Source organism: Lissotriton helveticus, chromosome 6 (assembly GCF_964261635.1).
Source record: "Lissotriton helveticus chromosome 6, aLisHel1.1, whole genome shotgun sequence".
Taxonomy (NCBI): Eukaryota; Metazoa; Chordata; class Amphibia; order Caudata; family Salamandridae; genus Lissotriton; species Lissotriton helveticus.
In genome coordinates this window covers 2,043,167,834-2,043,194,554 of record NC_136067.1, presented here as the reverse complement: position 1 = coordinate 2,043,194,554, position 26,721 = coordinate 2,043,167,834, and the positions used below count along the sequence as shown (strand labels likewise).

The window sequence follows — 26,721 nt, the reverse complement described above, 5'->3', positions numbered from 1 at the left end:
TGAATCCGCTGATTTAGGTCTCAGTGACGGCTGATTTCATACAAAGATGCTAGATTACCCATAAACATATAGAGATGCAAAACTCTCCAGTTAAGCATTTCGTTCAAACATTCTTACTGTAAGTCAGCTATGGACAGAGAGAAATATTCAGTTTTCATTAAGGATAACCATGGAAGAAGTCTACTTATGAGATTCAGAAAATAAATACAATGCTGACCTGCTAATGTGGGAGCTTGTAAAATATCAGGTGCCTTTATGTGATAGGAAGCCTTTATACAATGCAAGGTATGTTTTCTTTTTCTGACTATTAACTTTAAACATGTTTAAGAATTTCTCTTTGCCGCTTTTTCGTGAAATTTAGTTTCATTGTTCTTAAATTTTGGATCTGACATGGAATTGAATTTTATCTACTTACAAGGTTAAACAATGAGGCAGTGTGTTAAATTAGCCAGTCTGCTACTTCAAACTTCCCTGTTACCATTGCATTATTTTATTGAGTAACAACACAACTGATTGTATTTTATTACTCAGCAAATTGTTGTAAGTAAACAAATTCTTATTTTGTTCTCTTATCATGATGATATCATATCACCATCTTATCACTAAATCTACCATGGATTTACTGTGGGGGGAGTTAGCAGGAGTCATTACTCAAGTGCTCTATTTTTGGATATGAAATTGTGCTTTCCAAGAATCCAAATTTCAGGTCTCTCACTATCTAACTAAATTAATTCTCCAATTGATCCAGTTGTTCATTTGTAGAGTTCGGGACAGCTGCAATAGTCTGGAAATCATAGCCGACATGTTGACTTCTTCAGAATTTGCCATTGCTCTGGCTAGTAGCTGTTAACTACTGCATCCATCGCCTATTGCCAGCGTAAGATCCAATTGTTAATAAGTTTATTAGGTGCTGCTTTTTATTTTGAAGAATAGTTCGTAAAACCCTCTGTATGTCTCCAAAATATTTTCCAAAATATGCACGTGTTCGGATTCTGCATCAATCATTGCTTAGTCCTAGGTCGCGTTTGGAGACTTACAGAGAGCTGTTCCTGACATGAGATTTCACTGAGGGCTGAGGCAGTGGAGGCTGCCGAAACTGGCAGTGCCTGGCGGAAACTATCGCACACAACAGGTGGGCTGAGACAATTGATCTTCTGCACATGCAGCCACCATATTGGGGGGAGAAAGGGGATGGAATAACATGTTCGTCAGAAGCCATCTTGCTTTGGGATATCATTCATGGGGAACGCTGTACTTTTCTGAATCTTGCACATCTTCTGCTTCCTTTGATGGTCTCTCTTTCAGGTGATGTTGGGTAAAGAGCGAAAAAGGCCCCAAAGACAATCACTCTTTGCATGGCAAAACTGTGAGTTAGTATGTTTTCTTTGCGTGTTATAAAGTTTGCACTCTGCCTCTCTGCATTGTGCACCATTATAGTTTTTGCCATTGCCACAGTTCTCTTCATTAGTTAGCTTGCTGTTGCTTTACTTACTCTCTCTCCCCTCTCCCTCCTTATTTATGTTTTCTGCAGAATCCTGGTTCATTTGGAAGTCTTCAGAGCATCTCCTGTGGCACCTGGCCTTTGGGGAGCGAGTATACCATTCATTTACTTTGTGCTGCAATCTCAACCAATCTTTTCACTATTAGTTAGGTCTTCTCTGCTTCAATCTTCCCAGTGTTTGAAATGATCTGTGATGTTTACATCAGACCCAGCAGATAGCCCTTCTTACCATGTTTTGTTCCCCCGAGCTCCCTGTGAATCAGCACAGTGTCCGACACCTTCCTGGCTATTCGTGTCTTGAGGAGATTGTGGGTCGAGATGCGGTTCTGGTTTGTATACATTGCTTCTGCACATCTTATGATCCTAATCCCTGTAGAACTCATGTCAGTGGAGGGGTGTGTGCTCTCACAGTCCATTCACATAATATATTATTAGAGGCAGCTCATGTGTGCTATCAAAGTGGTTAGACTTCCCTATCCACAGGGTAGAATCTATAATAAAGGTAATAATGTTTTATACTATCAGAGTAGCAGCATCTAAATTAAGCAGAAAGAAACAGACAAACATTGAATGCTGATGAGGGTCTTTACCAGCTGGTATGCACCCTCTGCCACTCTGCTGGTCTGCATGGACCTTGAAAGATTCCAATGTTCTGGTATCAATTAGCAGCATGTGATTCAGAATATTGTTGCTTGTGTTCCACTTTGTAAAATTAATTAAGGCTGCAGTTTCAACTAGTCATTGGCACTAATTTCTTGCAGTTGTTGTGTCTATGCTTATTGGTGAGCAAGGATCATACAGTCTGTTACCATGTTAGCATCTTGGTTAGGATTTGAAAGCATTTTTTTGCTACCTGGAAGTTGGCATAGATCCTCAGTAAGTAAAGCTCCGTAGCTGAAAAAATGAAATGTGCCCTGAAGTTACTGGACCAAGCTACAGCTAAATGTGCCTTTTCTGTTTCTATAATGTCCTTAATTGTGGTGTTCCACTTTTAAAAACGTGTTATTGGTACCATCTAGCTGCCTCCATTTGGTCTTCCCCATACACTTGTTCTGTTTTATACAATCCTAAAAGTAGCCATATGCTCTTTAATTGTCATAATTTCATCCTTTACCATTTTTTATTTCTCTAATTCTTTAATTTAATTTACGAGTATACATTATCTCGTTTCTTAGTCTTCTTTAGAGTGAGTCTAAATGGATATTAAAACATACTGCCTATTACATTGAATAGATATAATGCCACACAAGGTACATATTTGTGTCTCAATACAAAAGAAAACAAGAATCATCATAGACAGCAAACAACAATCCATGCAAACTAAATAGGAGTACAACACATTATTATAACATCAATCAGATTCAGGTGCTATTGCCCATATCTTTAGATCAAGCTTAGGTATTCTGGATAACAAGTGGGGGTGGGGAAGGATGTCAACAGCCAAAAACAGGTCTAGTAACATCAATAGAGAATGTTCTTCATTACACATATGTCCTTTATGGGTGACTGCCCCCCCCCCCAGTGAAGTCTTCTCCACTCTTCTTCTTAAATAAAATACAAATAGTCAACATGGGACACAGTTCAAAGTGCAAATAACAAAGGTACCTGACACAAGTGAAAATCATAGATGGGTAACACATATAGGAGGGAAACAACATTTTCAACGCAACTTTTACAACGCACTACCATTACAATTCAACATCCAATACAATGCATGCAATTACAACGCAACCATAACAACGCATGACAATACAACGCACACCACTACAACGCATGTCATTACAACGCATACCATTACAACGCATAACATTACCATCCAACACTTACGCTATTGTTGCACCCCCTGGAGTTAGAATAGTAATTTTAACCCCTACACTATCCAACACTTACCCTACTGTTGCACCCCCTGGAGTTAGAATAGTAATGTTACCCCTACACTATCCAACACTTACCCTACTGTTGCACCCCCTGGAGTTAGAATAGTAATTTTTACCCCTACACTATCCAATACTTACCAAACATGCAATGTAATGTTATGCGTTGTAATGGTATGCGTTGTAAGGTATTATGCGTTGTAATGGAATGCGTTGTAAATATAGTTTTTAAAATTTCGTTGTAATGGCATGCGTTGTAATGGAATGCGTTGTAATGGATGTTGCGTTGTAAAAATGCGTTGTAAAGGTATGCGTTGTAAAAGTGTGCGTTGTAGTGACATACATCCATATAGGATGCTTAGAATCAGGCTCACTGTGCACACTCTTTCAAAAGACCTCAAAGCACTACAAATGTGTAATAGTGCAGACTGCTGGGATATTGGGCACAGAGGCCTTCATCTTGATGGACATTTGCATTAATCTAAATCATCTTACACTGCTTACGTTATTATTTAATGTCATGGAACTCACGGCATGTGGCTGCATCGGTTAAAATATAATGTACACAGCTGATCAGAAATGCCAAGGGCTTTGTCTCCAAACTATGTGACATTTTGATAAAATCTGTATTCATACAGTTTCCATTTGAGTCATAAGTCATCAAAATGCAGGAGTTTCCCAATAGTTGGCACTCAAGTTATGTTCTATTGCATCACACTGGTGTGTTGGTACCATTTCCAGGAGTTTGGAGATACTGATGTGCACATTGGTCATTATCAGCCTCTATAACGGATAGTTGGCCGAAACAGTTTGGTAACAGTAAAAGGCACAGGAGAAAATGGCTTTCCTGGGATGTGATGGGTGGAGACCTTTCAGGGGTCATTAATGAGTTTGGAAATTTTGGAATGACTGTCTACACTGCATTCTTGATAAACTGTTCTAATCTCAACACGTTCGCTTTTGCATATAGACTAAGTTGTCGAGCATGTTAAGTGGTTGAAAGGAGCGGATGGCAATAGGACAAATAAGAGACAGATTTTCATTTTTATTGCAAACAGCAAGCATTGTTTTTGGTTGATCTGATGTCTGTAATGTCTACTTTGGAACCCTACTTAATTTTAAAAAAACTATAAAACATCAATGGCTTGTACGGTAAGAGTGCACGACATCTGGAGGAACCCAGCTACTGAACCCTACCATTTTCAGCTCTGACTACTCATATCTGCAGTATGAGGCTGGGAGCAGACAGGAAGGGAAGAGGCAGTGGCTAATGGAGAGAGCCAGGTTGTTGCAAGAGGTGTTGAGAGCAGACACCACCAGAAGCACTGAGTTTGAATGTAGAGGCCGCCAGCGAGGAATGCACACAAGGCGGAAGTTGACAACAGGTTTAAGGGGTCTGATCCCTCATGCCATTTATGATCCATAACTTGCACATAAAATTAGCTGTTAATGTGTATGGAAAACACTCAAACTATTTTACTGACCAAGAGTTTAAAAATCAGTCTTTTGAAAATAAATTGGTATTTTTCAAACAATATTTTGGAATCAAAAAGATCATTTTCAACTGTGCGGACGAGGGAATGAGGACGTTCAGCACATGCCGCTATCCAACAGTTACTTGTGACGTATGCAACGTATGACTGGCAGGAGCAGGGTAGTGAGAATAATCAGCGTCATCAAGTCTGTATACAGCCTCTTTAGGAATGGTGCTAGTAATCCTACAGGGAGAACGTATCGCCATCAAGCTTCCACGCTGGGACATCCACCGCAAGCAATATTCATATGACACGAGAGCACGATCACGCATAAGAGCATTGAAAGACTTTCCGAAAGAGAGGGAATTTGTTCACCTCCATGGACAAAGGATGCGAATTGCAAAGTTTGTAAATCAATTCCAGTCCCACTATGCCAGTTGTGAAACCTCCTGGTAGAATCAGTAGCTTGAATGTTAGCCCTTTCTGCAATATATGCCAATGAGGTCTTCTCAGCGCAGGAGCACACCTTCCTCTACAGGCATTTTGGACAGCTTTCACGCCATAGTTTTATATTGGAATGCTCTTTTTGGGGATGTATGACGTTACAACGCATACTTTTACGGTTTTTACCACGCATACCATTACAACGCATAGCGCTTTGGGGTGCTGGATAGTGAATAGTTTCATTTGCTATTCCAACTCCAGTCCCCGTGGACACTAGGGAAGGTTATTGGATAGTAAATTAACCTATTCCCTATCCTAGAGCGCCCCCCCAGCGCAATGCGTTGTAATGGTATGCGTTGTAATGACCGCGTTGTAATGGTAGTGCGTGGTAAAAGATTCGTTGTAAAGGTTGTATACCTCTTTTTAGGAATGTAACGTCCGCGTTGTAACTTACTGTGTGGTATTTGCTCACGGTGTAAAGAGACATAATCCTCTTTTTGTTGGTACCAAACCCCAGAGGATTGCAGTAATCCCTGTTCGAACCCACAACGACCCTTGCGATCATCTGCGTTGAGTAGGAAAAAGTGGGTTCTCTTACAAGTGTTTGCAGCTCTTCCAATGCAAGTGGTAGGACTTAGATATTGGCAGAGTACCATTCGCCAATTTGGTCATGAATATTTTTAAGTAAAAAATTAGGAGAATACGTACCTCACCCAAGGGTGAAATACGAGTCTTGGATATTTTCATCATAATCCTTCATTTCTTTAATTACCTTTGTGATGCCCTGAGCAGTAATTCAGTCTTGTGTTTTTATTGAGACTGGGCCACCGATGGCTCACGCGTTTATTTTTTCTTGATTACGAACTGAACACATTTTTACTCTGTCTACAGTCCTTTTCGATATAATTATAAAATCGGACCCCTTAAGGGAATGAGAGTTTATGAGGCGGATAGATACATATCCCAAAAAGTAGCGATGGCAAACAAAAGCCCTTGGTGGATTCCATAACTCCCTAATCCTGGGAGAGATGACACTTCCCCCAAGCACAATGGTGACTGCCTAGTTTCAAAAGACAGTTAATAAGCTCAACACCTGGTCTGACACCACACCGGCTTCTTGATTCAGTGTAGAAAGTAGGATGCCCAGGGGGCCAGAACACCGTCAGGCTCTGCAACCAAAGGAATGTACGAGTCTACTTTACTGTTGTCTTTTGCGGTATTTTATAGCGCGAGTCTGGCCCAAGGGGATTAGAGTGTTTTACAACAGACCACACTATGGTACACATATTTAAGTACATTGTAAAATAATAAGGCACACATTAGTTACTGTAAATGCCTGTAGTAGTCTTTCTAAATATCTTTTTAACAAACAACTGCCTAAGCAGAGCAGTGGGTCGGTTTGCTGGAGCTCCAGAATTAAAACTAGTTAGTTGATATCTTTGGGAAACATAGTTTGCTTTTCCTTCTGGACTGATTTACTCTAGAATTACTCCATTTTTGTATAACTCAAAAAAAGAGTGCTTTAAATAATAATCTATCATTTCCCTGGACTTAAAAAACTAGAGCCACATCTCTTTGCCACACGAGAATGCCCTTAGCAATGGGTACAGTGCACAAGTGTGTCTTCTGTGAGTGGTGCCTCATATACATTCGTAAGATCTTCTAGGTGTTGTGTATATTTGTCCTCACCTTTTTACCTCTACACAGCCACAACGAAGATTCAAGCCAACTTTTAGCAGTCCTAATATACATACTTTGAAACTCATGAAACAGCTGGTAATAAAATGTTTGGCACTGCCTTATTTCATGAGTTTTTTATTGCTATTTATTTAACTAATGGTATTAAGAATAAGTAGAACACTTGTAGAAACCACTGCAGAATGGAACTGCAGATGGGGAGGTTTATAAACATCTAAAGTTAAACTTGAAGCTAGCAGATTTAGTACCATACGATTTGTAGGTATGATACTAAAGGCCTGATATAGATTTTGGCAGACGGGTTACTCCGTCACTACGGTAATGGATATCCTGTCCACCAAAACATAAATCCCATAGGTTATAATGGGATTCATAGCTTGGCACATGGGATATCCGTCACAGTTGTAACAGAGTAACCCGTCCGCCAAGATCTGAATCAGGCCGAAAATCTATCCTTGAAATGCATAATGGTGGCACATGTGGTGGAGAAGGTTCTAAAAATGGCATCTCTCTGTGTCTCTTATCTCATAGAAATGAACGCATGTAAATACACAACTGTGCAAACCCTATTTAACAAATGAATGTCTGCTATTTGTATTGCTTTGGCTAGCGTTACCCGTGAATCATAGCAGCAAACTGCTGTATCGCTCTTCCACTCTGTAGCCTTATGGTTGCTAACCGATACATTTAACTATTAAATATTAGCTCTTTAGGCATTGCATTTTGCATGTATATTGTAGTTCATAATGGTTTACATTGTCTCCTGAGCCTCTCAAAAATGTATCAATGGTAGTGGGCGTGTTCTAACGTATTTAATAACATTACGTCTTTCAGCTCATCTATGCTCGCATTCCACTTTTTCAGATGGATGATTCAGCTCGCTTGATTCCCAAATTATCTGTGATTATCCTGTGAGGTAGCGATCATTATACAAAGAGAGGGTTTGTAAGTATACTGTCGCTTGCTTCTCATCCTTGGCCAGCATGGTTCTGTGAGCGACCCACTGTAATTCTGCAGCAGACTTGCAAGAACAGATGTTGAGCGAGCAGAGCTACTTAGCCAAGACATAGAAACGATATTTACAATTTCATGCTTACTCTACTGGCTCATAGCATGCGACAAAGACACTATTAACAGTGGTAAACCTAGGCAGGCGCAGTCATCACAAGCTATTCCCTTTTTCATTGGTGGAACAGGATGCAGCTGGAGAACTGTGGTGAAGCACCAGCCAATGTATGCTTTGGGCACCATGCAAATGAAACAGATAAAAAGGTTGTACCATGAAATTGATCATTTTCTAATTGAATTGCCTGGATGTCTCAGTTTGAGTCCATGCTGACTGAAGAAGAGACGAGACACCCACGTAGAAGGACTCAGTGATGTTGATGGGAGAAGGAGGAGGAACAGCAGGAGTTTGGGTAGCAGTGGTTAGTGGTAGTTATACTTCAGGAGGAGGCGTCGAAAATGAAAGCAGATATCACAATAAGAAGCTTTGCCACCTCTGGCCTGACACTGAACACATCTGAATGTGTTGTTGGAGGGCACATACTATATGTGTCATAGGTGAGAGAGTGCATCTGCTGTCCACTGGGACCACCCTCTGAACCTGCTGGTCAACCTGTCGCTGAGGCAGAGGGCTGATACTGCTGCACCACAGGCCCCCTGCGGAGAACGGGGTAAGGAAGGGAGAGAAGTCACTGGGAGTCCGCGTCTCACTTTTCATGAAAGGATACCCACACAATCCACATTTTAGGGCCTTAGATGCGGACCATTGGCAGAGCTAGAAGGGCAGCAAAAAGTAAACAAAAACAAACCAGTCTCAGAATGCAAGAGGTCAGATGCTCAGGCACATGCGGCTAATGAAACAGCATCATGGGTAGGGAGCAAGGACATGGAGGATTGCCGCTGCAGAAGGCAGCAAGCTCCACGCAACTAGTAAAGGGGTGGTGGCTGGTGGATGGATATTATATTTAGGTGAGGGAGTCATGTGGGCATAGTAGAACTATCTGAATGTCTAACAAAATCCAACATGTTAAGATATACACATTTATGACATACAAGTGCACTATTTCATGTCTGGCCAGAGAAGGAAGGATTCAAGCCCAAAATGTTTCTTAATTGCAGATTAGAAAGACTACCAGCTTCAGCGTGTCTGAAAGATTCTACACTTGGTTTGAAAGTGAAAGATGCACGGTATGCTTTTTAAGGATAAATTGGGGGTTTAAAAACCCAAAGTTAATAAGGCGTCTAAACTAGTCTACTGTCTCTTAGACTATTATTAAGGCCCTAAGCTCCCATGCCTTGGCTGACTTTGCCTTCACCCACTAAGACAGTATGAGGGGTAAGAAATGGAAATAAAAGTGTGATAATATTCTGAACTGAGCAGGTGATCTAGAAAGGACCTGTGGGTGCCTCGGAAGATCTTCTAAGCAACTGACATGGACTCACAACACCCTTAGCCTATATACACCCACGGTCAGATGAGGTGCTTTATATCCTCCAAGATATGACCGCTTAAGTCTGGAGTTGTACTCTGGGAATTCAAGAGCCCTGAAGGACTTGGGCGTTACCACAAAGAGCTTGTGCAGGGTTATAGATTGCATGTAGAACAGTTAGATTCTAGCATCACTTGCCCCACTTCTCAGACTCATCCCAGGGCACTGCTCAAGAATGTACTGAATGGACAAGATGTTGGTGCTGTAGGTGCATGATTCGTTTTCAGATGCCAGTCACAAAAATACTTCCTACTTACTTTGCGATGTGTCCAGGAGCCAGCGAACCCATAAATGCACAGGGTGCCCCCAAGAGGGAGAGGACGGTGCAGGAGTTGGAGGCATTGCCTCCCCGCTGCCAGCGCTGAGACAAGCACCTGTGGGAGATCAGCAGGGGTGGTGTTAATTCTCTTGGTAAGGCTGGAATTTCAATCAACTGGCAACAAACTTTTTCATGGATCCCCAAATGAGGATTTTTTTGGGCAATTCCCAATATTAATGTAGACCATTTTAAAAAGTTCTATATCATCAATTGATTAGTGAAAGTAGCAAAAGGCGATTGTCAAATGAGGTTAAGAAAGGCAAGATGGCTCAGTGAGTTAGCGGTCACTGTGGGAATCTGCGTATGAGCATGAGGACACACGTTTAAATACAACCAGGGTCAAATGAAGCTATCTTCTTTCTGAAGTCCAAAAATTGAGTACCTTAAAATTGGATAATAGTAAAAAGCTCTTACTTAAAGACAACTCTTACATGGTTGGTCCATTATCTTGGTTCACACTTCACCAGACTGAACCGCTGCCTGAGCTGAAACCACCCATCTCCCTCCCTTGAGCTTGGTGAGAGGGAACTACTGACAGTGAAATAGGGGTGATGGTAAATATTGGGATGTACCCTCAATCTAGCAAACTCGAACTACCATAGAGAGAGCAACTACAGACAACACGTAGAGCACCGCCTTCTGTTCAGCTATCGTTATTGATGCCGGAGTGTTCTGTTTTAGCACAAAGTTGAGATATTCTTCTGCTATTGATGTGTTCTCAAGTGTCTGCGGTAAGGGATGCCGTGACATTTAATCAGTCGGGCTGTGTTCTTTTCCCGGCTTGTGCACGATCTTGAAATCATATTCCATCAGTCTTATACCCCATCGCTCAATGCGAGGCAGTATCTTTGCATTTGGATTGCCATATATTGTCACCAGCGCCTGATGGTCAGTTACGATGGTGAATGGTTTCCCGAGATGAACATGTGGTAGTGTTCACATGCCCACCTTGATACAAGTTTGTGAAACTTGGCCACTGTGCACAATTGCCGTGAGCAACTGCTCCGGTTTTACAAAATATTTACACTATTATAATGTTTTCTTATATCGTTGTCATCAAAAATTATTCACAACTCAAAATGCACATGCAATGTGCCAATCTTCATTCATCACACTGTAATTTTTGTATCTGTTAATTACACAGAACATAACATCTAATACAAATCAATTCTACTATCATCTCTTTGATAAAGTTTAGCAGTTTTCATTCTTTGTAGCCCAATGCATTTCGGGCCCCTTGGCCCTTCTTCGGCGGCTAGAATATAAAACAAATAAAATCATAACATTCATTATACTGATGCTAATGTGCAGGGAATTATTTGAAAATCACCATCAGTTGATACATTCTTTAGTTTTGTACGTACATCCTACTGGGTACTGGTGAATACCTCAAAGCAACATGGTGAAAGAACCCCACCGTGATCAGAAATAAACAAAAGTGAAGTAAGATACCATTATCGGGATAACACATGTAAACCAAAATGACATTTTCAACCATTCCATCACGTGTGTCCTAGGTAGCAACCTCAAGACAAACACCAAACCACCACACATACTGTGTGCTCACTTGGTTGCTCCCATTATGCTAAAATCTTATCACAAACTGCCAACTATCTTCAACCTCTGGACAACCTCTTCAAGCTGGACACACATTAGACGGTCTCTTCTCTAATGACAAAAATGTCAAAATCATAGAAGTCCTCCCTCTTGCATGGTCAGATCATCACGCGGTAATGTTCGAAATCTTATTTGACTCACTTCCACATCTAAGTCACAATACTCGCGCCTCTAACACGTTCAGGTCCTGGAAAGATCTCGATAATTTACAACTTATGGAAACACTGCCCTCCTTGCTGCCTGACCTCTCCTATGATCCCAACATAGCCGCTAATAAATATACTCACTGGCTCACAACAGCCATGAACAAGTTAGTCCCCACAAAATCCATCTCCAAAAATCGTAGCTCTCCCTCGGCGCCCTGGTTTAATAATGCTCTCAGACAGCAGAAACAAACATGTAGAAACCGAGAAAGACATTGGAGAAAGACATGTTCCCCTGAAGAGAAAGAGAAATACAAAAATGAACTCACCAAATACAAATCTATGATCCTACAAGAAAAAAGTTACTACTCCTCCCTGATCGAGCAAGCCAAACACTCCAACAAACAACTTTAGCAGGTTGTATCAAAACTTTCACACCTACTCCCTCAATCGATCCCCACACCCTCTCAAGCGTTCTGCAACAACCGGGCCAGCTACTTCTTTGACAAAGTAAATAACATATATACCGACTTTTCTGACAATGTCAAAGAAAATCCTCCTACCCTACACACCATCAAGCCCCAACCCATTTTTAAGCAGTTTCACAAAACCAATTCCACTCTTGTCGCTAATGCAATGACCACCATCAAATCAGGCTCCCCCAATGACCCCTGTCCTCCAGCTATTCTCCTCCCAGTAATCAACATTGTAGCACCCCAACTCACAGATATTTTTAATTCTATGTTCAGTACAGGGGTCTATTCCTCAATCTGGAAAGACACCCTCCTCAAACTCCTGCTGAAAAAATCCCATCTTGACCCTGAAGACACAAAAAATTACAGACCCATTGCCAGTCTGCCTTATGCGGCCAAACTGGTAGAGAAACTGATGAACCTTCAAATCTCCCAGTACAGCGAAGACCATTCCCTCCTGGATGACACCCAGTTTGGTTTCCGGAAACACCAAAGCACCGAGACGGCACTCATCAAAGCCACCGATGAGATAAGAGCCATCCTCGATCAAGGAGGAGCAGCTGTGCTCATCCTGTTAGATCTAACTGCTGCCTTTGACACGGTCGATCATAACATCCTGATTGACCGTGTCAACGCTATAGGCATCCAGGCTGAAGCCAAAGATCTTCTCGCTTCATTTCTCTCCAATCGTACCCAGACGGTCCAGCTGGGAAATTTCATCTTCGCACAGATGACATTACCCTGTGGCGACCCTCAAGGCTCACCCCTCAGTCCCACATTATTCAATATCTATGTGGCAGACTTAGCTTGAGTCATTAAGGACTGTGGGATGAGCCTAACATCTTACGCAGACGACACCCAACTGGTCCTGGCCATAAAAGATAATGGAGAAAAAATAGCGGCCAATTTTCAATACGGCATGCTAGCCATTAGTCACTGGATGACCACAAACTGCCTCAAATTAAACTCCGATAAAACGGAGGTAATGACATTCGGCAAACTCAACCCCGTCTGGCCCGGTCTTGGTGGCCTCCCGATCTAGGCCGCCCCCTCATCCAGTCACAAAGGTCAAAAACCTGGGAATACTCCTCGACGATAAGCTAACTTTTACCACTCACGTAAATTCTATTGTGTCCACGTCTTTTTTCAAACTTAAATCTATAAAAAAGATTCTCCCGTTTCTTCCCTCTAATTCAGGTAAAACTTTGGTTACAGCTTTCATCATGTCCGCCCTGGATTACTGTAATAGACTTCTTGTCAATGCCCAGCACAAAGTCATTAAAAAATTACAGTCCATACAAAACTGCGCAGCTAGAATGCTTTCAGGCACCCCCAAGTTTAAACCCATCGCCCAAGTCATCAAAGGCTATCATTGGCTCCCTGTCAAAAACTGGATAACGTTTAAAGCTCTTTGTATTGCGTATAAAGCCTCTCACAAACAAGGACCCCGCTTTCTACTGAATTCCTTTGCATTCCACGTTCCCAACAGATCACTACGATCTATGAACGCTCTTCAAATTGCAGTACTACGTACCAGGACTGTCTCCTGGGGTGATCGCCGATTTACTGTGTCAACAGCCAAACTCTGGAATTCCTTGGATCTTGATATAAGATCCTCCCCTACCCTGACCATCTTCAGGAGAAAAATTAAAACATGGCTGTTTAATCAATATTTGTAATCAAATGAGAAGGGATCACTTGTCCTGCTATAACCTGGATTTGCAGGTAGCGTACTTCTGTCCCAATTAAAAAACCCTCATGCACATGTCTGATGTTAAGCGAGAGCGGTATATCTTGATTCTCCGCTTTTTAGACTCGTGTGTGCATAATCATGGGGTTAGTGGTTTATGCACCCTCCACCAGGAGGAAAACCCTTCTCATTTGATTACAAATACTATGAACAAGGAAGTTGAATGGATCACGATTTCCTTCTCCCTCCACAACTGATTATATGTTTAATCAATAATCATCTTTCCTACCCCTCTTTTCTGCCTCGTCCAGAGAGCCGAGACACCCTTGGGCATTTGTTCGCGCTTTATAAATTGCATAAATAAATAAATAAATAAACCTCATTCCACTGTGTGCTTTAACCGAACAGCTCTGTTAAATGAATGATAAACAAAAAAGAATGCTGCCGGTTGCAACCTTAAAATACTTGAAAACATACTAAGCAGTGACCACCATAATTAGTCACGATCATGCTCACCTTCTTATCGCCTGCTAACGACAATGTCAAGTGACCCGTCTAGCCACCGATATTCCGCACCAGCTGTAATCATAGAGGTAACAATACAACACGCTTAGTTCAACCGTTGGTCACACACCACTCCGTAAATGCCGCATCCACTCTTACAGCTACAAGGAGCCTACCTTTAGTTAGTCCTTTCCCTCCTACCAGACGATTTCCATGCTTGCGTTTCCCACTGCTGCACGACTCTATGTTGTACTGAGTTGTGCCAGTCCCTCATTGATATCTCGTGTTCGACTGCATAAAAACTGACAACAGACTTCAAATCGTGATGTCCTTTACTCTACCTCTGTTTCAGCCGCCATCTTGGAACGATGAAAAACAGAAAAACTAATGGTAACCTCCATAACACTCTACATAAACTTACGCGTGTACTAAGCCTGCATATGAACTAACAGCAGGAATTCCGATCGTGATATCCTATACTATATCTCTACGTCAACCGCCATGTAGGAACAATGAAAACCTACTCAGACCACCATATAACTCTACACAAACCTCCACATGTGCTTATTAATCAGTCCTCCTGAAAATATGCTTTAAAAGCACAAGAACAGTGACAAAATTCAATCTATCAATCATGTTCTATATTCAATAAAATTACAAAATTGAAAAAAGGAAAAGGAAAAAAGAAGAAAGTGCAATGCATAGACCCAAGTTTCACACGTTACAATTACTTGTTGTACTGCAAAATATCAATCCTCAACTCTTAAATAATGCAACAAACCTTACATCTTCCATATCAGCAAATTACAAGAATCACCATTTCTATGACATACACACTGATACAATGCAAATTCAATCGTACTTTTTTAGATCAGTTATAGAAATCACCCCATTTCAATTTTTTCATTTAATCCACTAGGATCCTGAGTATTTAATTTCCTTATCCAAAAAATCTCCTGCTGTAATAATGCTCTGGTGAGATTTTTCCCTGCTACTGGACTAACTACTTCAATCATCTGAAACCTTATCTGCGCTATCGAGTGCTGTGCTTCCATCCAATGCATTACCAAACTGCTACGGACTTTTTGGTTGTGAATGGTACTCTTGTGTTCCGATATGCATATTTTAATTTTCCTCTTGGTCTTTCCGACATATAATAGTCCGCAACGACACTTTATGCCGTAAATAACATTAGAAGTGTTGCAGTCTGCATTGTGATGTAATTTAATGGTTTCTCCAGTTGTGGGATGTTGTATCTTGTTGCCCAATATGACATTGTTACAATGGACACAATTGTAACATTTCCTTGTGCCTTTGTATTCAGTACAGGAATCTTGCGGAGTCTTTTGCATTATTTCTTTCAAATTCTTTGATCGGTGGAATGAGGTTAAAGATAGTTGGCAGTTTGTGGTAAGATTTTAGCATAATGGGAGCAACCAAGTGAGCACACAGTATGGGGCCGATTAGGATGGCGGTTTTTCCGCATCCTCCGGGCCGGCGGAAGTGTCCGCCGGCCTGGAGGATGCGGAAAAACCGCGGCGGAGACTCCAAAGACCCACCGCCAAATTAGGATGGCTGGTGGGTCTGATAATCTGTCCGCCGCTTTTCCGCCGCGGTCGGAAGGCGACCGCGGCGGAAAAGCACTAACATGTCTGGCGGTGTCTATCAGACACCGCCAGGCATATTAGGATGTCTGAAAATATATGCTTTTCCGCGGCGGCTTTACCGCCGTGGAAAAGCATACGGACCTTCACTTCGGGGGCCCGTTGCGGGCCCCCTGGGTGAAGGTGGGGTGGGGGGTGCACATGGGGGGTACCTATGGTACCCCCCTGCATTTGCGTGCACAATGCAGCAGGCACCGCGCGGTGCCTGCCGCTTTGTGCACGCAAATGCTGTGCATGGATTTTTTACATTGCGGCGGGTGCAGCTTGAAGCTGCACCCGCCGCAATGTTAGAGATAGAGGATGTGACCGCCACCCTGGCGGTCACATCCTAATTTGATCGGAGGGAACGCCGCAGCCCATGCGGACGTTCCCTCCTCCTCAGGGGTCGCGGACGGACTCAAGTCCGTCCGCGATCCTAATCGACCCCTTATTAGTGTGGTGGTTTGTGGTTTGTGTTGAGGTTGCTACCTAGGACACAAGTGATGCAATTGTTACTGTTGAGAATTTCATTTAGGTTCACATGTGTAATCACAATAATGGTATATTACTTCACTTTTGTTTATTTCTGATCACAGTGGGGTTCTTTCACCATGTTGCTTTGAGTTATTCACCAGTACCCAGTAGGATGTACGTACAAACCTAAAGAATGTATCAACTGATGATGATTTTCAAATAATTCCCTGCACATTAGCATCATTATAATGAATGTTATGTTTTTGTTTGTTTTAGATTCTAGCCCCCGAAGAAGGGCCAAGGGGCCCGAAATGCATTGGGCTACAAAGAATGAAACAACCTTATCAAAGAGATGATAGTAGAATTGATTTGTATTAGATGTTATGTTCTGTGTAATTAATTGATTAAAAAATTACAATGTGATGAACGAAGATTGTTACATTGCATGTGTATTTTGAGTTGTGAGCAATTTTTTATGACAACGATATAAGAAAACATTACAATAGTGTAAATATTTTGCAAAAACGGAGCAGTTGCTCACGGCAATTGTGCACAGTGGCCAAGTTTCACAAACTTGTATCAGGGTGGGTTTTGTAGAGGGCATGTTGAGTCAGCGTGTCCACCACTGTTTGCACGTAATTTAAGCAGGAAAATAGCAGATTGAAGTTCTAAATTTTTTTTTCAAGAGAAAGGTGTGCTCCACGTCATACAATATTGTAGTGTTCACATGCCCATTCCACTGCTAGGCTTTCTTTTTCTGGCTGCGAGTATGCCCACTCAATGTCAGACAGACTTTTGCTAGCATGAGCAACAATTTTTTGTGGTGAGTGCCTGCCCGGCATATGTTGTGCTAAAATTGCTCCTAATCCTACCGGGCTGGCAGCCACCGTCAGCTCCATGCATAGCAGTGGATCGAAATAGGCAAGATGGTCAACCGCTATTACAGCATGTCTGATGGCTTCAAATGCCCTAGTGCATTCTTGTGTCCAGATGAATTTCTGACCCTGCTTTGTTAGTTCTCGAAGTGGTGTGCTCACCGTGGCAAAGTCTTTTATGTATCGAGCACAGTAGCTGGCAAACCCAAGAAATGACCTTACTTCTGCGACGTCTGTTGGAAGACTCGCCTTTTCCAACGTCTCTACCTTGCTGGAGTCCGGTCTCATTCCTTTTTTGGAGAAGATATGTCCGAAGAACACCAGTTCATTTCTCCCCAGTTCACACTTGTCTTCATTCAGTGTTAGGCCTGCTTTTTCTAGATGCAGGCATACTTCCCGCAAAGCTCGGTCGTGCTCTTCATCTGATTGACCAAACACCAAAATGTTGTAACTGTAGTATAAACTGTTCTTTACTGGCCTTATTACCTGCCTTATGGTCTCCTGAAATATTTCTGCTGCCGATGAGATGCCAAAACTCAGTTGTTTGTAGCGCAACAGGCCCATGTGTGTGGAGAATGTGGTATTGTACCTGGATTGTGGGTCAAGCTCCAGTTGATGATACCCTTTACACAGGTCCAGCCTTGAGAACCGGCAAGCGCCAGTGAGACAGCTGATCAGGTCATTGAGGTGCGGCCCAGGGTGTCTTTCACTTTCAATCACTGTATTTGGTATCCTCATGTCTACACATATGCGAATCTTGGATGTGTTCTTTTTTGGAACAGCCACCCATGGGGTCAGCCCGTCTGCAGGCTCTATTATGTCTTGGCTCAGCAGGCTTTGTATTTCCTCTTCTACCTGTGGCTACAGGTGTATAGGCACTTGTCGGTGATGCTGAGCCACAGGTTTTATCGCCTCATTGATGTGCAGTGTTATTTGCCGTCCTTTTACTTTGCCTAGGCCTTGTAGTATTGCCGGATAGTCTCGCAGAATGTTCCGTTTCTCTGACATGTGGTATGTCACTGCGAGGAGACCCATCGCCTGCGCTGTGACGTTGCTTAGCAGACATGGTGCTGGAATGCCTCCCAGTAGCATATGTATTTCTTCTTTGCTTGACCTTTCTTTGTACATCAGTGTCTCTGTAAACTTCCCCATGTTGACCACTGGTTTCTTTGAGCCCCAGGTGAATACATCAACAGTGGACGGTGATAGTAGCGGTTTTATTTTCATCTTTTCATACTCTGACTTGCACATTATGTTGCATGTGGCCCCACTATCTAGCACAAAGCATGTGCTGTGTCGTCCTACTTCAATGTCCACGGTCGCTGTTTTCTTTATCTGATGTTGCTCTATGAGATGGATGTGCTCTGGCCCTCTGTCTTCCGCAGGGGCATCATCCGTTCGGAGGGTACCGGACTGCTGACAGTCCCCAGGATAAGGAAGGCTAGAATGGGCGGACGCTCCTTTGCGCTCCAAGCAGCTCAACAATGGAACAAACTCCCCCCTGCTCTGAGACTGGAGAGCAGTGAAATGCGGTTTAGGACCTTACTTAAAACACATCTATACACTGCTTAGATCCTGTTTTTTTTTTTTTTGTCTGCTGCTTTTCCTAGGACAGCTTCAGCGCGGGGACACGCCGTGATGGCGTTACTGAGCGCTCTATAAGCTCAATATTATTATTATTATTATTATTATAGTCCTTCCACGTTCTTGGGTACTGCTGTTCTGTCTGATTCAGCTGAGGAGCTGCGATTTGCCATTTCCATGTGCCTGGCAAACCTGCTCGTTGCCGTCCGTATTCTTGCTAATCTTCCTCGCTCACTTTTAAACTGTGCACCCATGCAGGTGCTTGCAAAATGATTATCTGTGTTGCATTTCCTGCATTTCTGACCCTTTGCCGGGCATGCACCAACATGTGGAAACTCGAGTCTGCATCTATAAAAAGGTCTTTTATGCGCTTTTCTTGGCAGTGGTGCAGTGTTTTCTTTCTTTCTGTTGTTTCCAGTCATGCGGGTTATTTGCTTTACTCTTCTTTCTTTTCCCAGTTCCATCTGTCTTGCATGTGTTATTGCTCTCGCTTCCGCCCGGGCCATGGTCAGAATTTTCTCTAACGAGGTTGGTTCCTTCAGAATTCGTGTGCGGAATTCAACAGATTGACAGCCTTCAATGAGGCGCAGTCGAATTGCCTGTTCATTGTCAAACTTTTCAAATGCGCAGTATGTGACCAGTTTTCGCAGTCTTATTGCAAAGTCGTCGAGGTTCTCCTCTGCTCGTTAACACGCGGTGTTGAAGGTGTACCTTTCTAAATCAATGTTTCTTTGCGGGTCAAACTTGTCTGTGAGGCACTTTATCAGTCCCTTATATGTTGCTGTTTGATCTTGGGGAAATGGTATTAGCAGGTCTTCCACTTCATACCCTACGAAGTTTAAAAATATATCTATGTGTTTGGCTTTTACGATATCTGTGGCGCGCATGTATCGTTCGAACTGGTGAATCCAACTTTCCCATCTGATACCTATCTGTACTTCCGATAGGATGAATGGAAGTTGGCCTGCAAAATATTGCTTGTGTACTGTTCTTGTCACTTGCTGGTTCAACCATTTTGTTGACGTGCAGCTCTGGTGCACGTCTTGTTTGTGCGTAATTACTTTTCTTATTAGCACTGTGATAATGTACTTTCCGTCTCAATTTTGTCTCTTTATTTCTGCTTTTTATCCTTATTCTTCTCTCTTTATCTTTTCTTTTGTTGTATTTCTTTTTTTGTTGTTGTCTTTTCCTTTCAATTCCCCTTTTTGTATGGCTTTTGATATTTGCCTGACTTTAAAATGGCCACCAGGTCTTCCTCGAAGCTGACTGGCTGAGCCTGCCTGACCTCAAAATGGCCACTGCAGTCTTGTGAGATCGAGACTTCTGGTGACTTCGCCTGACCTTAAAATGACTGCCAGGCCTTCCTGGGCGCTTATTTGCTGCTCCAGCCTGACTCCAAAATGGCTGCTGAGTTCGCGCAATATTTCCTTGAAGTTGCGCACGATGCTGCAGTCTTTCTTGAAGCGGCTGGGGCACAGTCCGGTGCACCACTTTCAGTATAGGTGTGATGCTCGCGTGCACAGACGGATGCGCCGCTTGCTGTCGGGGACCTCTTACCTCTTCTTCACTGAGGCCGGGGTGGGCTCCCGCGTCGTTGCTCGGTTTCTCGGCACTCGGACCAGGGTGAGCTCCTGGCTCCGCATCTTCCTGCCACCAGGGTGGCTCCTAATGTCGCGGTGATTCTTCTCCGGTTCTTCGACGGCGGACCAGGGTGGGCTCCTGGCTCCGTCACGAAGGACCCGGGCACACGCGTCTGCTGTATTCTTGGAATCCCGCCTTCATCGCCAGTTGTCGTGTTCTCCGCCCCAGGAAACACGCCAGAGTCAGGTCAGTTTCGTGATATCTTTCATTGCTTATGCTGCTGCTGCCCACATGTGCGTCCGTCTTCCTGCCCTTGTCGTTTCTGAATGCCCTCCCCATTCCCCTGATTGGGAGTGGTGTCCGGTTCCTGTCCCCTCCCTACCAGTCAGGTACAGGATCCTATTGCCCCTTTCCCAGGTCACGACAGGGACCCTCACCGAACTCGCCATCTTACTCTGCTGCAGTCAGAGCCTATACTCCTCCTGTGGTATTGCTTCTTCCTGTTCACAGGAGAACCATTGTGTGGCTCCCAGTCAACAGACATGCCAACCAAATAGTAAACTTTGCTGATTTTTCTTTTAGATTATGCATGGCCTACTTGTGCTCTGAGCAGGACTGACAGACTTCTTGACCAAGACTGTCTGGCCCTCCAGGTATCCATTAAAGCAGCCCATCTGGCTATTGCAGTCATTCTTCAGTTCATGGAGGCGCCAAGGTTGTCCTGTGCGGTTTTCAACAGCTGAGCTATCTTCTGTCGCAGCCCCAGCACACACTCCAAGCCATCATATTTGGCAAACCTTGGGCTACCCTGAGCCTTTCTTCACCAGCTTGATCATGTAGTTGGTGCCCAAGCAAACGTGTAATGCCGATTCCTCCTCAGCGGTTGCTCCAAACCATCTAAAATGTTCTTGAAACATTTTGACGAATGGCTACACTAGGCTACTGGTTTGGGATAGAAAGAGGTCAAGAAGTTTTATGGTACTGCTATCTGATGCTAGATCACCCTTCATGTTATTTGACACGACGTTACTGGGCCGGTCGGAAACTGCCTCTGTGGGAAATCCAATCTAGGAGGAGAACCGATAGGAACTCTACTCGCCACAGGGCCGTGGTGCCTCCGCAGCGGCACGGCTTTCTGTTTGTGCTTATATGGTTCACACCACTAAAATGTACTTACTCCTTCAGGCTGATAGGAAGCTCAAGGCAACCGATAATGTCCATATCTAGGGGGAAGAGAGAAACCACCAAATATTCTGAAATGTATATTGAATGCACATATCCTGAGCCAGGGCAGATCGATGGTCAGGCTCCATTGGGGGACATGTCTCCTGAGCTCTGCACAGGTCCACAAGAAGGGGTTGAAGGATAACCAGCCCTGCTTAGCGCTTCAGGGGCTTCAGGTCGCGTTGTAGAGTAGACTGTGGACTATGTCACTTAGGTGCCCAGAGAAAAGGTTAACAGCAGTGTTTCAGTGGGGTATCTTTTGTGTAGCAAGAAACAATTTCAGAGGTTAATGCTGATGTACTTAAGAGACCATAGAAACAGTTAAGATGAAAACAAAGACAAGGAGCAATGTAAATTGACCACACGGTAGCTAAAACCACTGTGTCGGACGATACATCTGTAGGGTATGAGACCAGGTATTAAGTCTGACACTGTTGTCTTGGACAAATTTGCTTACCTGCATAATATGTTTACTTACCCCACTGAGAACTTTTGTGTTTGTTTTCATAATACTGTTCTTTATTATATGTTTCTTGAGTATATTGTAATTATGTTGAAATGAAGCGGTATAACTGCAATTTAAAAGGCTCCTCTCTTGCTTTTAATTGTCAACTCTCTATTGGTCTATTATTTACAACCGCATTAATGACTGAAATTGTTTATTGTTCCACAGAAGATACTTGGTTTAAGCACAGTAGTATGCTCACATTACTCAAGAGGCCTGTAGGACAGCTCCTGCTGCTCCTGTCAGTGCCAGAGAAAAGCACTTCTAAGAAGGGAAAAGAGGCTCTCTCAAAGTACAGACAGGGCAGCACCAGGGCAGAAGAACACTAAAGACAAGCCAGAGCGGCTTTCACTACCATCTATGGGCCTCCTTTGAGAGTCACCGTCCCCTTCTATGAAGATACTCACTGTACTCATCCAACGAAACACACTTCTCTCGCCATCACCCTGCACGCGGAAGAGAAGAGAGGCAGATACGAGAGGCTGACCAGAATTTACCATGAGGACTAGAAGGTGCCTCACTCAGGAATGCCGGGAAAAGGGCTTCTCACCAAGAAATCTAATCGTCACAGCCAACAACCACCCTATACCGGCTGCGGTAGACAGTATTCTATGGCTGCACCCCAAAGTCTAGCAGAGCACCCACAAAACCCATGTGTGGCACCTTACAGTGGCCTTGAGATTGAAGCCCACTAAACAGGTAAGCTAGACAGTCTAACAAATCACAAAAAATATTGACTGGATGGCACAGTTCACAAAGCCCTGAGAGACCTTTGGCTCTAAATAATAAATTTTCTTTGACATCAGAAACCTCCCCTTTAAAATGTTGAGATTGTTCTGAGACAAATGCACTGTTTGCCGCTCACTAGCATTTGCAGAATAGTCCTGGATGTGGGGGGGTGGGCACCCTTTTAAAGCAGTCTTTAAATCTTACAACGATTTGACTAATGTTATTGGCATGATCGCAATTCCAGCAGACCCTGCCTGCCAGGCCCGTGGCCCACCTCCAACAGTCCTCTACTTTTAAACTCCATTTCCCATACAACTACTTATCACACACAAGCACCACTACCTTTTACATTATTTCCTCATCCAAATCCTGCCACCCTGGCCACAGTCTTGCTTCTGGGGAGATAAAATAAGTACTATTTAGCTTTTAAGGTCCAAGAGGCTAATCATTCAGTTTGTGTTGAGCGTTGTATGAATGTACAATAACATTACTACATTTAGTGATGACGTATGCAGGTAGATAAAAGCTGAGTGTACCTGGTGTCGGTGTCTTCCTCCGGGTATTTATCCACCACGCTGATGACGTCGAGGCAGACGAGCCCAATGCAGAGGATCCGCTTCTCGCCCATGCTGTCCTCTCCGGGGTCCCTTGGGGGGCTGCAGGTGAGGGGTGGGCCTCCGTGTCCCCCCTCGCTCTCCGTAGATCTGGAGCCTTCTAGAAACTGTAGACAGGAAGGCCAGGACATTAGTCTGGGCTCCTCAGCCCTTCGCGCCTCCTGCCTGCCCGCCTGGTGCAGTGGACTCTGGACCCTGGCAGAGGTGAACCCTGACCCCTCCATTGACTCTCACCCACTCGGGCACACTGTGGCATCTGCTGAGTGTGCAGATCGGGGCCGCGCGGCTCGTGCACGCCTCTCATTCATTCATTAGTATAGCAACTTTAGCACTAGAGTACCTCTCTTTTTCCTTCTTTCTTAGTATTCTTTTTCCAAATCTTTCATCCCTGTATTATGCTTTCCCGTTTGAAGGGAAGGAGTGGGAAAGGGAAACAGATGTTTTTATATATATCATTATTGGTATCATGTATTTAAGACTGTTCATGAAATGCATGTTCTAGAACCATATCTGTGCAAAATTCATTTTTCTTTCTGCTCTTTGAATAATAAATGAGATATTTATCAACTTGTTAATGCACTCAGTTTTCTTTTTTCTTAAGTACATTTGTATCAATGAAAGGGTTTACATTATTTTTGCGGACGCCTAAACACAAGCCTCTTAGAAGCCTATTTGTGTAATCATCCTGTCTACAAAATTATTTGCCAAGAGGCACCTCCAGCCAACCCTTGCTTTTTTGCCAACACCAGTTGGCATCCTATTCCTGGGACTTGTAGTTTTGCATTTATTAATATAAGATGGGCATACAATGTGCAAAGTGCTCTTTGCTAAAAAAGCAAGGATAGCTGAAAAGGTCACGCGTGAACTTATCAAGTGCTAAAAAATATCTGAAGAGACATCCAGGCGCTGAAAAGGCAGGAGCGCGGGAAATGTACCGACCTTGGCAATCATTTGCAGCACCTTCCAAAGGCCCCTAAGTTTACCTTCAATCTAAGGGTCTCTTCCCAGATCTAAGGTGATTGTGGTTAAAATACGAGGTGAGGTTTCCCTCTACAGTATTACATTCAAGATACAGAAGTGAAGCTCATTCATTAGCATTTAGTGGTGTCCAGAACTAACGCATTTGAACAAAGTGCAGCCTTGAAACTGCACTGAAGTGCACTTCTGCCACACACAGTGCAACAGCCTCTTCGTACTGTCTTTGTTGTTCAATACGAAGTATATCAAAAGTATGCCAACCTGCAAATCTTTCACAGCAGCACCCTCGGTGCAAGTGGTATTGTGCAAGAAGGGGTGAAAGTCCATGTTCAGGGGGTGGGAGGGAGGAGGGCTTGGGAGTCCAGCCAGTGCTGCGAGCACAAAGCAAGCACACAGTCTGAGCATCTACGTACCTAGTGTGCTTTACTGAGGTTAGATTGTTTCTGATGTTTAATTTAAGAACCATCCTCCATTTGTAGACAAGCGTTTACTAGGACTGATTTAGAAATAATCATTTGATGAAATGAAAAGCACCATCTTCTTCACGTCATTATGCTTCGCTGCTAATACACGACTCATGATTCCTAAACAAATGCTAAATTGTTTGTGTAACATTTAGTGCCTTAAATGTTAGCTTTCAACCATCCTCCTCACCCGTGTAGAATCTGATTGGCATAGATACAATATGCATTGTGCAATGTATGCATTAATGTTACAGGTATGTACTTTCAAATGTAGTTCTGAGTCATACTTACTATTGAGTAATTTGAGTATGTACTCTATGCTAACCCATTAAGAACTAAAAAGTACTAAAGATTGTTATTTGTTTACGCTCTATTGTGTGCATGCATATTAAGTGTGCACCCACGAGTTCATATCTTAAGTTGACAATCCTTAAGGCCTATATTTCACCATGCTACATTTCGTAAAATCATTGTATTTCTTTTTTTGGTAACATGGCTTTTCTTGCAGGTGTTCACACGCATTTCTGGTTTAGAATAGATACATTTCTGTTTCACCTTGACTAGAAGATGATGTTTTCCGGATCCCTGCCAGAGCCTTGCCGGACTTCTTTGCTGCATACCCTATGCAGATTTCTCCTTGCAGACCCCTTCCAAGACTCACCTGCCCTTTGAATCGACTTTGAGAGGCTTAGACCTCAATGCTTCCTTTGGACTTTGCTTTAAGTGTGGCTTATCTGGACACTTATTTCTGACCCATTGCTGTGTTTTGCTCTTATTTCCTATATAGAACTCTTACATTTCTGAGGCTTCTAAATATCTGACCCATTTTTCGTTTGTGTACTGTGCTTGGCAGATTTAGGTTACTTATAGACAAGAGAGCTTAAGATTGTTTTCTGAGCATCAGTTACTGATGCTGTTGTTTGGCACCGCAGCCACTTAATTGCTGGTAGGCGTAGTTTCCCAGTACCATTATAGGATGGTCTTAGGAGTGATCTATTTGAATTTAATTACTAATTTGTAATAAACCTTTTTAGGTTTCGCTGGAGGGCGGAGCTCTTAGCTCCGCCTCCAGAGAAATCTCTTGATTTTAGTAAGGACTCTGGAATACGCCCCCCTGTCCCATTGGCTAGCTCCATAAATGGAGGCTAGCCATTGGAACAGAGATCTGTCCGTCAAGGCCGGACCAGATTCGGGGGCGTTCCCGAGATTTTTTCCCAGGGCGGAGTTACGTTTTTTCCCGTTCCCTCCCCTTTCACTGATGCGCTGTCCATTCCCGCCCCCTCCGTGTGCCTTTCCGCCCCCCCTTGCTGTCCTGTGCACGTTTCCCGCCGTCCGTGTCCTCTCCCGCCCCCTCCCGCCGTCCGTGTCCTCTCCCGCCCCCTCCCGCCGTCCGTGTCCTCTCCCGCCCCCTCCCGCCGTCCGTGTCCACTCCCGCCCCCTCCCGCCCCCTCCCGCCCCCTCCTGCCGTCCGTGTACACTCCCGCCCCCTCCCGCCGTCCGTGTCCTCTCCCGCCCCCCCCCCCCCCAGCTGCTGAATCAGAAAAGCCCATTGGTCACTGCTCGATTGTCCTATTGGCTAATCCGACTCTGCCCCATAGAATTCTACAGCGTACAGCCTCATAACCGAGAGTATGCCGCCTGGCCGCAGGGACTGACATATTATGCGGTGCTCCCTCCTCCAGTTACGGCCTCAGTGACTGCCTGCTAAAACCTGGGCCACTAGATGGGAGGGCACCCTCTCCGACTTCGGGAAGCGAGATGCAGTAAATGCACTCCAGGTTCTTTGACCTGTAAGGTTATTGAGCGGCTGCTATGTA

General features: G+C 43.7%; 1 protein-coding gene across 6 annotated transcripts in view; it reads right to left on the bottom strand.

Annotated features, from left to right (window-relative positions):
* Positions 1-26,721, bottom strand: part of KHK (ketohexokinase) — a 76,290-nt gene that overhangs the window by 30,687 nt on the left and 18,882 nt on the right. For 2 of the 6 annotated variants that reach the window (XM_078650065.1, XM_078650068.1), the window contains exons 2-3: positions 23,385-23,569; positions 9,745-9,861 (exon numbers count right to left, since the gene is read on the bottom strand). In XM_078650065.1, the coding sequence (XP_078506191.1) occupies positions 9,745-9,861; positions 23,385-23,476 (209 nt within the window). In that variant the 5' untranslated portion in view covers positions 23,477-23,569. Of the gene's footprint in view, positions 1-9,744; positions 9,862-23,384; positions 23,676-26,721 lie in introns of those variants that run through there. The other 4 variants (XM_078650066.1, XM_078650063.1, XM_078650064.1 and 1 more) reach the window with 4 other exon arrangements.